This window comes from Morone saxatilis, unplaced genomic scaffold, assembly GCF_004916995.1.
Source record: "Morone saxatilis isolate NCDOM2014 unplaced genomic scaffold, NCSU_SB_2.0 Contig8, whole genome shotgun sequence".
Lineage (NCBI taxonomy): Eukaryota > Metazoa > Chordata > Actinopteri > Moronidae > Morone > Morone saxatilis.
In genome coordinates, this window is record NW_023340257.1 from 26635443 (window position 1) to 26646990 (window position 11548).

Consider the following 11548-nt stretch of genomic DNA (forward strand, 5'->3'; position numbering starts at 1 on the left):
ACCCTGTCTGTATTGTTATTTATTATGATTTTACAATGTATTACACACCCGTTAAGAGCTTCCTGCTTTTGACAAACTGACTGCTGATTTCCTCTCACCTGACGCCAATTTCTGTTTCCTGTGGTTAAACGTACTCTGTCTAAATGCCAGGACGTGAAGACTCGTTTAATAAGCATAAGCTCTGCTGAATCATGAGCTTGTGTTCAGGCTTCCAAGTTTTATTTTTTAGCATAATATTCTAAACCTTAAAGCCTCTGTGTGGTATTTTAAAATTCATAACAGATCTTGCAACACCCATAAATTTTGACCTAGTCGGAAACACTGCTTAAGGTGTTCGCAAGATCTTTATGAATTTAAAAATACACACAGTAGGCCTTTAAGGTTTAGAATATTATCTAAAAAATAAACTTGGAAGACCTGAACACAAGCTATATTCACAGAGCCTTTGCTTATAAAACAGTCTCGTCCTGCATTAGAAGAGTACGTTAAAACCACAGGAAACAGAATAATGGCGTCAGGGAGAGGAAAATACAGTCAGTTTGTCAAAAAAGAAGCCTATTAAGTGTGTATAATTGTTAAAATAATAAATAAATACACAATACAGACAGGGAATTGCATGAAAAAGTTCATCTCTGATGCAAAATAAGCAGGAAATAATCTGCTAAAAATTCATCCAAATCGCCTTTTTTACACAAACTTCTTGCAGTTATTTTGTTAACTATTTGTGTTCATGGTACAGTTGTTCTGTATGTGTTGAATATAATATGAAATATCCATAAGACATGTCATCAAGCTATCAGTTTATGTCCCCTAACAGGAGGAGTTTGTGTGCGAGCCACCGATGATAACTCGCCATACCTCCAAGATGTTTGTGATGGAGGGTCAGGAGGTCAGCCTGCGCTGTAAGTCCGTCGGGGATCCCGAGCCCTCGACGCACTGGGTCAGCCCCGATGGAAAGCTGATCGGCAACACGTCCAGAACCATCTGCTACGAGAACGGCTCGCTGGACATCCTCAAGGCCTCGGTCAAGGTAGAGATGTGGTTTCATTAAATTATACAGATTCAAATATTTATAAAATGTATTTTGCAGCTCTTAATGATCTAAATTCAATCAATTAATTTATAAAGAGCATTTGAAAAGAGCTTTTTGCACAAATGTTTTGGTGATTATGAAGAATGTATGTAGCTTATTATGGAATTATTTTACAATACAACATGCATAAAATAATATTTTGAATATTTCCCTACCACATACTGTAAACTGAAGTAACAGTTACAACATTGAAGTGCAACATCAGGAACTTCAAATAGCATTACTAACTTACAAAACTAAATTAATGTCATTTTTAACTCACAAAAATCTAAGTCAAAAGAACTGGTTTTACAGTGTACATTATTAGTTCTACACAAATTACTTCATCATACTGTAGGATATATAAATAGACTTCTGCAGCAAACCTTTTTTGTGGAGCCTATTTTATAAATCACTGAAATGCTCCATCATGAATTGAGCCAGTAAAAGATTCTACCCATTATAATTGGTTTCACGGGGAGCGACTCACATAAAGATTAAGATAAATGTTCTCTCTCCTTTTCTGATTATTTCCAGGATTCTGGAAAGTTCACGTGCATAGCATCTAATGCAGCTGGGGAGGCCACCGCGCCCGTTGAGTTAGTAGTCAACGCTTCGCCGCACTTTGACCCTAAACTGGACCCTGACCCGGGACCTTCGGACATCCCTACATCAATCAAGTCCAACATCAGCGGAGGTCAGGCCCGGTCCGACCAGCAGAGGGTCAGTGTGTCAGATCTAACATCCAGCTCGGCTACCATCAGATGGCCCCCGCAGAACCACATACCTGGAGTCCGCATGTACCAGATCCAGTACAACAGCTCTACAGACGATATACTCATATACAGGTCAGAGAAAGTGTGTGTGTGTGTGTGTGTGTCTGTGTGTGTGTGTTTGTGTTACCTGTTGGGGACCTTTCCTGGACACTGACCTTGTCGGGACCAGTAGTCCTCATGGGAACCAAAGGTCGGTGCAGCAAACTGTCATTTCTAATTGTGTTAATTGAGGTTAGGTTAAGGGTTAGGCAAACACAATGAATGAAGTCAGTGGAGTGTCCTAACAAGGATGGCTGCGGAGCCACTGGTAACCTCTCTCTCCAGCACCAGACAGGAAGCAGTGAACGGTAGTTAGTCAGTATGCACTGTATCTTTCATGGATGGTATTGATCCTGTATTGACAGTCAGACTGTGGACATATGACGGCCTTTAGCTCCGTGTTTCTAGAGTTACGTGTTTGTTACAACAACGTTTAGGAATTGTTAAAATGTGATATTTCTTAAAAGGGAGTTTGGTGCAGGGAGCTTTTAGTTGGATTCAAACTGCTGATATGGATCATTGGTTAACGTTTAGTCTCCACTACAGAAACACTAGCTGACTGCTAAAGTATGATAAGGTTGTCTGACGTTGACTGCTGTTAGTTATTAGTGTGATTTATGCTTTAATAATGTGTGTATTGATTACTGACTAGGCTAATTATCAGCTTATTTTACTTGGCTTCTAACAGCAGTATGCTGTAAATGGTTGCTCTTTTTGTGTGTTTTTAAACTACTTAACTAATTAAACATGGTGAGTTTGTTATTAATGGTGTTATTAATGACTGCTAATGAACAACGACAACTTCAAGGCTCCTTATTACACTAAAAGTGTGTGTGAGTGTGACCAAAGTTTCATTTAACTTGTTTAACAAGAAACAACTGCTCTGCACGCACAAATGTTCTTTCTTTTTTTCCTAACTTTAAAACAAAAGTTTGATTTGAGTATTGATCCGAATATAAGACAACAGGTTCCCAGATCGGATGCTCCACAGTGAGCAAACACAAAGTCCTGACGTGCAATACACTGAAACCAGCACAAAAATCTGCACGGAACACATTTCCTCTGCAGGGTTTTATCAGAACATACGAGTGATGGAGTCACCGAAAAGGTCATGGTTCTCACTATCTCCTTGAAACTGGTAAACATCACAGATTGAACAATGTTTTCTTTCAGAAAAATCTATCACTTAGAAAATAACGCTCAGAAATGATGAAGAATTGTAAGGAGAAAAAGAGTTGTGCATCTTTCTTTCTTTCTAGTGTTGACTGAAGTCTATATGAGTGTAAATGGATGCATTTATATACCGCTACCTATAACTTTTTCGTACAAAACGCTTTACAATTTGCCTTTCATTCACACTCACTGACGGCAACAGAGCTGCCACGCAAGGTGCTGGCCTGCCCAGTTTAGTGTCTTGCTCAAGGACACTGCGCCACAGCCGCCCTGATATATAGTCACATTATTATCTTTGATAAAGAGAGAATATGTTAAATTGAGTCTAAAAAGTGCATTAAAGCCATGCTGTTCCACTCTCGTCTGACAGTAACACATACTGTATATTCTCTATCTTCTTGTTCCAGCTCCCCATCGAAGCTTGATGCTAAATTACACTTCTTATAAATATTCAAACCCAAGAATCCCTGTTTTTATGCTAGCAGTACTGCACCAAATGCACATTTTCTAGTCGGATGCATAATTTTAGACACATTCCCTAAAACCCAGCCTGATATATTTGATTAAACTGCTCTGGTTTTCATTAAGATGTCATATACGCGTGATCTCTTTCTTAGTACATCAGGCTCCATGCAGCCAGTGTAGCAAGAAAGGAGATGTTAAGTTTATTTGAGGTCTCCGGGTCACTGCGGTAACAGCTGATTGTGTTTTTAACAATGTGTTCAACATGGTATTTCTCTGTGCTGGTGTATGTGTATTTGTCCTTTGTCCTTGAGAAAAAACTGATTTTTACACGATAAAAGCAAGTAGAAGGAGTGAGAGTGATTTCTGTTCCTTTCTGTCTGTCTCTACTCCAATCACATATCATCCCTGTGTGGGTAGTTAGCACCAAGGTCTTCCTCGCGTAGGAGGCTATATCATGGCTTTTCAGACTTGTTTCAGGTTTTTTGGAAGTGAACAGCAACAAAGGCAGAAAAAACAGTGATTTGTCTGCAGGCAACAGATATAACATCAGCTCAATTCTTCAGCTTTTTTAAAAAAATATGGGAATTATTTATTATTATTTTCATTAGTGACACAGAAGTAACCATTCAGAGCTTAATAAATGTGCTTTTTAAAGTAAAAGATCCATCCTGATTTGGATTTTTTGCTCACAGAGGTGCACAGGCGGAGCTGCAGAGGGGGAAGTCCACACTAGAACAAACAACTATTAATGAAAATCCTCCTCCACTTACTGGTGTTAGGATATGGGCCAGGAATGACATAAGAACATGTCCGAGCTGGAACGAAAAGTCAGGACCCTCGGGAGGGTTCAGACATCACACATGTGGTAATAGATGATAAGGTAAAGGTTGATCCTGCTGGGAAATCAGGTTGGGTCAGCAGCTTGAAGTCAGCGGGAATCGACATGGAAGAAAGAACTGATGGAGTCAGTAAACAGAGTAATGGCAAAAACATTAATGAGTAAAGACAGAATATTAAGATTAATGGAAAGCAATGATTTCCTACTATTTTAAGACAAATGAAGAAAAATGTCCAAAGGGTAAAATAAGTGCTGCAAGTAATTATTGAACTCGCAGTCGTAAAATATGCAGTAAAGCACAAAAACAAGGGAATATCTTACATAAAATATACTGTCCAAACACATCTGTAGCATTGATGCAATAATATATATAATGTGTATTAAATAGCAGCCGCTTTGAGGAAAATGTAATGTCAACAAAATTATGTTTTCCAATTGCATAACAAGGAAATGTATGAGTAAAATGTTCACTGACAACATTTTTCATTAGTTTCCAGCCATCGAAGTGACTGCAGCATTATTTAAAAGTCAGCAGTGACTTAAGATATTTTATTAACATTTAACTAGGAGGTAACTGCGGGGTTCTTTTTAATGTAAGAATTTGCTGCTTTTAACTGTTTTATAATCTTAAATCAATATTTTATGGGTTTTATATTATTATTAATATATATATTAATGTAAAAAGAAGCTTTTTACTTTAAGCTTCGATCAGATGGTTAAAAAAAAGTCTTATTTTCAACTCCTTCACTCGGTCTGAACACCATTCTGGAGTATTTCCACCCACTTTAACCCTGCATTTAACTGAAATCTTTCCCTGAACTCAACCAAGGTGCTTTTGCTGCAGGAGTCTGGACACAAACACTGGACTGTGGTATGACAGTCACTGCACTTTGTCCCTCCGGCATCCCCCTCAACCACCTCCTTTCAATTCCAGCTTGTTAACAGACATTTAGTGGTTCAAATAGTATCTGTGAACATACTCCAGACAGGTATTATTAAAAATAAATTAGTAATATACAAACTAGGAGACAGGGGTTGTGAAGTGCGTTGTTTGAGAAGGTAAATGAGCAGTGAATCTTCCCCTGAATAAAACCTTTGGTCCGTCTCCAACCCCCGAATCCTCCTGTGCTGCAGCTTGTTGACGTGATTTGCACATCCTAATCACCAGATGTGGATTTCAGAGCATGTTTCAGGCTCAAGCTGCCAAGTGGCTGAGTGTGGACCCTCTATCAGCCCACGATACTGAGTGACCACTGGATGGTCCCATCAGCCACTTAGCCAGCTCTGTAACCTAGCAACGTCATTCAGTCTGTATAATTGAGTGTTATTACAAAGCATTTGGAGGGTTGACAAATGACAGTTTGAAATGTGTCCACAGCCTCGAATTCTCATTTTAACCAAAAACCGAAGGCACTCAAGTGACCATTTTCTAGCTTTCAATAGGAGCGAGAGCACGTGGTCGAGTGCAGAGTGTCCAAATGGATAATTTCAGATTTAACCGTGGGGGGGTGACCTAATTGTTTTCCCACGGCTGGCAGAGTGTTGCGCTCACAGCAGGCCGAGCGAAATGACCTCTGTTAACTTCAGTGCAGAGGAAGTTTTATGTATTTCCACCCATGAGTGTGTTTTATGCCCCCTTTTAGTCATATTGCACAAACTGTAATTGCAAGCGGCCAAGTTGAGTCTTTTTAAAAGCTACAATTTCATGTCCTCGTTTCCTCAAATTGCCCCCAAAATTATATTTTAAGTTTTTAAAGAGCGGCCATCGTACATAAAGGAGGAAATAGTTAGCCACAAAGCGTCAGACACGAGCAATCTCTGAACCACTGACAGTGTATATAATGGGGAGGCTCTTTGTAAAACAACAGTTGAGATTAAATCTCTTTTTCAAAATGGTGAAGGCAGCAAAGTTTCACGTCTGTTGCACACCAATATCCTCCACACATCAACCACAGGGGTTAACTGAGCACAGAAATTCATTCTTTTTGCATTGCAGCGAGAAAAACTTCAGTTGGCTTTTGTTTTAAACCCGTTAGAGAGATGAGGGAGGCTGATGGTCATACCGTAATAAAATCAACTCCTTTTTCCAGATTCAGCACAGGTGGCACCGTTAAGCCTATTGTTGGATCTAACATTGTAGGTATTATGTACAAGAGATGTCTATATGAGGGTGATTCATCAGTAATTCACTTCAATAAAGATACTGGCATCCGTGCTATTCTTGTCAGAGAGCTCCTCTGAAAGCCGCGGTGTGGTTCACACACTGCCCGTCGCTCACCTGCTGTTGTGAAAACGCACTCGCAGGTGAACAAAATTGTGTTTTTCGAGCGACTTAGACAACATACTGCTGAAGAAAGTCAACAGAGCAGAGGAGCTAGGGCAATCTGGTGTGCGTGGGAGACCAGAGTAGAGTGAATTGAGTAAATAAGAATATAATCTACTAGAAAATGGATAATATTGTATATTTCGTCATTTAATTTGGAGGACTTAGAAAACAGTAGCAAAATGGCTGCACAGCCTCTATTGCTGGCCATTACGTCTTCATAAAACTCATTATGAACATAATCCGCTAATGAAAAAGAATCTGATTCTTTGTTTCTTATATCATTTATAGCTCATTTATGCTTAATTTTCATGTGTGACCAAGATGTATCATTTATTAAAACAGAAATATCTTGAGTAAAGATGAGATTAGTTGAGTAGATTCTGTCTGTACAGTTAAAGGGAGCTCTACAGTTCTTTTGTTTCCTGCAGTATTTACAGCAGGTACTGCTGGGGACTGCCTCTCTCTTCTTTTAACATTCACTCTACTGTGGCAGCCCGGAGCGTGCAGCCTCCTAGTGTTTCAAAGGTCAACATTTTGATTCTCCGGCTCGGCTGGGAAAGAGTCGGAGTATGGGAAGTGAAACAGAATCTCTTCTCTCCTGCTTTTATGTCGACTGCTGCTGTTGTTCCCTTGAGCTCGGCGTTTTACACCCTGCAGTTCCTCCAGTTTGGAACCACCAGAAGGGCCTCACCGGATGAACTAAGGCTGCAAACTGGCTCATAAGGCCCTGGCTATGGCTGAGTATTGGCATGTAGACATGTTCAGGGTGGGACTTTTATCAAACGTGTGATGTTTGGTGCAGATTGAACAAAGTACACTGAAGTTAGGGCAACTTCCTGTTTCATGGCGATACGTCCAAATTCAACGCCAAGCCACGCACACGCCGTTCGACACACATTCACAAATAGCACAACTTTTAATCGTGAATGTCTTTAGGCTGCTCTGACCAAGTTTGAAGTCGATTTGACAAATTCTCTAGGAGGAGTTTGTTAAAATACAACACAAAAAAACGCAGAAACTAAGCACTAAATTCAAAATGTCGGACTTCCTGTTGGGTTTGGGTCCAAGAGGCTTTTATGCTTGTCTGGTCATGATACATGTGCGTACCATTTTTCACACATGCCGGTCATACGTGTCTTTGGGGCTGATTTTAGTGGGCGTGGTCAAGCCATTTTGAGTTTCATACGTTTTTAGACATGTTGCGGCCGCCAGCAGTCCTTTTGGGTCCTCGTAATAACAGAATTTCTTAGTTTTTGATCATTAAAATATCTGATGAAGGTCTCAAGCCGCTAATAACATCCAGTCTTTGTACAGAAACTTTGTCCCTGCTGGCCGGTGTACACTCTCTGACTGCGAGCAAATGAATTTTATCATGAACAGGCAGTCGGCTCTTGTCACTGTGGCTTCCCTGGCCTCACTTATAATCCATGACTCAAGTAAAAGCACCCATTTTAGCTCACAGTGGCAGTACTTATACTTTGACTTTAAGTGCAAAACATTTTATAACACTAGTGGAGCTCTCTGGCAGAGTTATTGGCCTCTCCACTGCACACTGTAATACAAGAGACTCACGACGCCCACTCTGCCCTCTCTGCCCCGCCTCTGCAGTCTGGTCCCGGGCTTTACAAAGACTCTCTGCCAGTCACACAACATTACACGCCGAGGCACGTATACTGTACTCTGCAGCACTTCACAGCCATCGTTGTAATGACTGTCACTTCCAGGGCCTCATTTTCTGAGTTTTTCTTCATCTCAGGTGTCTTTAAAGGTCCAGTGTGTAACACTGAGGAGGATCTATTGTCAGAAATTGAATATAATATTCGTAGGTGTGTTTTCATTAGTGTATAATCGCCTGAAAATAAGAGTTGCTTTGTTTTGGTTACCTCAGAATAAAATGTTTTTATCTCCAGAGGGAGCAGGTCCTCGGGCGGAGTCCGCCATGTTCCTACAGTACTGTCCTTTTCCATAGTTTCTCATAGTACTAGTGTAGTTCTCCCACACTGTCAGTGTTGTATTGTTTACTCGCTGCACAAGCTGTTGATTCTAGTTGGTAGAAGCAGTTTGTGCTATTTTATTGAAGCTCATTTCCGCCAATGTGACGGAAAAAGTAATGAGAAACCTTCTGAAAATATTGACTTAGTATAACAAAGTCATTATTTTGAGATACTCAGTCAATATTTTCAGAAGGTTTCTCATTATAACGACTTTCAGAACCTATTTTTTTCGATCTCATTGGCAGAAATGAGCTTCGATACCATTTTGTGTGATGAATTGAAAACCAGCTGGATGGATTTTGGTGCATCGACTGCGAACAGTAAACTGGTGGAATATTAGTTGAGAAAAGAAGAGAGCTGAGAGGAAATTTTGGGAACAAATCGGCTGTGATAGTAGATTCTGAAAGCTGCAATCTTCAACCTTATAGCATCAAATCTAAAAGTGCTCAGCCAAAGGAAACTTGGCCTTTGGTTGAATTGATATCTCAAGTGGCCCTCAGCTTCAAAATATGAGTTAATATATATATATTAATATGAGTTACTTAAGTAGTGTCGGCTATGTGGCGTAACTTATGATCTCTTCCTAACACTAACCAGGTAGTTTTTCTAACTAACGCATTAACCATGAACGCTTTATTTTGAAAGGGTCAGTGAACTTTGCAGCCAATGGGTTTTTTAAAATGAGAAAATCAAAATCGGGATAACGAGCTATTAACTGTTTGTTTGTTTTGAAAACAACAGAACAGAAAACAGAAAAATTACCCATTTTTGATTTGAAAATAATAACCGAAATAATCAATAAGTAGTAGTAATGGCAGTATTTGAAGAGGAGTGAGAACGTGTTGACTGAGAATCTTCATCTTCTCTTCTATCACAATGACACAGTCTGAACAACATGTACCACATTTACAGTGTGCTTCATAAGAGTGGATCATCAGAGCAGAGCCTTTGAAATCCACATGAGGGTCTCTCTGCACCTCCTCTGCACTCTGCAGCTACAGTGGATCTGAAACTGACACAGCGAGTCCACAAGGAGGACAAGTCAACAGCAGTATAAGCAGAGCTATTCCAACCCGTCCCTCCATCTCTGCTGCAGTTATCTGCTACTTTAACTGACTCAAAGCTGATTCTGATTCAAAGACACCTCGTTAAAATCTGCTCCCCCCAACAGTCTGGATGCAGTCAGCGTTCCCCCTCTTCCGTCTAACCTTTATCTTTCCGGGGAAAGTCGAGCGAGTGCTCCTGCTGTTATTCACTGGCCCTGCTTCACATTCACATTTGGGAGCTGTCCAATAGTGCTGCACTGCGTTAACCGTGCGCACTGAGCAGCTGCAGCCAGCCGGTCGTTGGAGCCGCAGCTCTCGGGTTTGTCGTGGAAGATGTCGAGGGATGGCGGGAGGATGAAGGCGGGAGGAGGGGTTACTCGGTTACTTACTTTCCCGCCGGCTGTTCCCTGTAGCCTGCCGCTGCCCCATCATAATGGCATGACAAATGGGGCAATGAAAGTTTTACAAGTTCAGTGACCATCGTCGCGGTTATCGCTGTTGCCCACGCTGCGGGGGGGGGGGGGGGCACGCGTAGCCCCAACCATAATTATGCATTACAGATGAAAACTCGGCGCCAACACTCCCTCCCTCTTCCTCAGAGGTGCTCTCGAGCTATTAGCGTAGCGCTTAGCAGCGACTACGATGAAGATGTTTTAAAGTGTAGAAGGAAAAAAAACGGATATATTGTTCATACTGACTGAAAGCATCGTGCAACATGCGATAGACCTTATTGGAAGAGGAAGAAAGGAGGGATGGCATGAGTTTTTATGTGTTTTGAAGATTTTGACTCATTGGCTTTGCATCTTCCCAGTTCTCGGGCTTATACGTGTCTTTTTTCGGCATGATGCCTCATTCGATCGAGTACTGTTAATGTAGCCTTGCTTGCTGACTGCTTGCTTGCCTGTACATCTGTCTGTCTCTCTCTCTCTCTCTCTCTCTCTCTCTCTCTCTCTCTCACCCCAACTGGTCGAGACAGACGACCACCCACCTAGAGCCGAAGGATCTGTCCTAGGTTTCTGCCTTTTAACAGGCAGTTTTTCCTTGCCCTTGTTGCCAAGTGCTTGCTCATGGTGGTACTGTTGGGTCTCTGTAAATAATGTTATAGAGCTGCTCTATTTGAAAAGTGTCCTATAACTTCTGTAATGAATTGGCACTATACAAATAAAAATTGAATTGAATTAATTAACCTAAAATTCTGATTGTACAATAGCTTGACTTTATTCAGCTTGGTGATGGCAAAATTTATTTAGTATTGAATCAGAAGTTTTCTTCAAAGAAAAATGTAACTTGTTTTAAGGAGTGCATGCAAATGTTTGATACTAACTAAGCAATTAAAACATACGAATGTTCCTAACACTGATTAACCCCTCCTTTACCCAATCCCTTTTCAGTTGCGAGAGGACTGTCAGGATCAGCAAAAGGGACAGGAGAATATCACTTGGGGCTTTTCGAATACAGTTTTCTAAACCCATTGTGGTTACAGAGGTTGACACGAAGTAGGTGAAGTCCTGAACTCATCTAGGTTTTATGTCTCAAACTGAGATGTTTAGTGAGTTTTGAATTATGTGGTGGGTGTATGCAGAGGTGAGTTGAGAGGTCTCAAACCCAAAAGCTGTCTATAAAAAAAACACGGATAATTGTAGACACAGTAGTAATAATGTAAATACACATTTGGCAAGATGTGGGGTAGTCCTATAAGCATTTATTGTTTAAATTGTATGTTTCTCTTTCTTTTCTCTGAATTTAATTGATTTAAATGAAACCAGCTAGTATGTTTATCAGGGTCTCAAGTGGTGTCCCAGCATGAATTGAAAAGAGC

The 11548-nt window shown here is 40.6% G+C and overlaps 1 protein-coding gene across 1 annotated transcript in view; it reads left to right on the plus strand.

The window, feature by feature from the left end:
• The window catches only part of si:cabz01090165.1 (uncharacterized protein LOC100333421 homolog), a 59073-nt gene that overhangs the window by 17396 nt on the left and 30129 nt on the right, over positions 1–11548 (plus strand). Inside the window, exons 5-6 of the mRNA XM_035679481.1 lie at positions 818–1030; positions 1610–1920. Of these exons, the coding sequence (XP_035535374.1) occupies positions 818–1030; positions 1610–1920 (524 nt within the window). The remainder of the gene's footprint in view (positions 1–817; positions 1031–1609; positions 1921–11548) is intronic.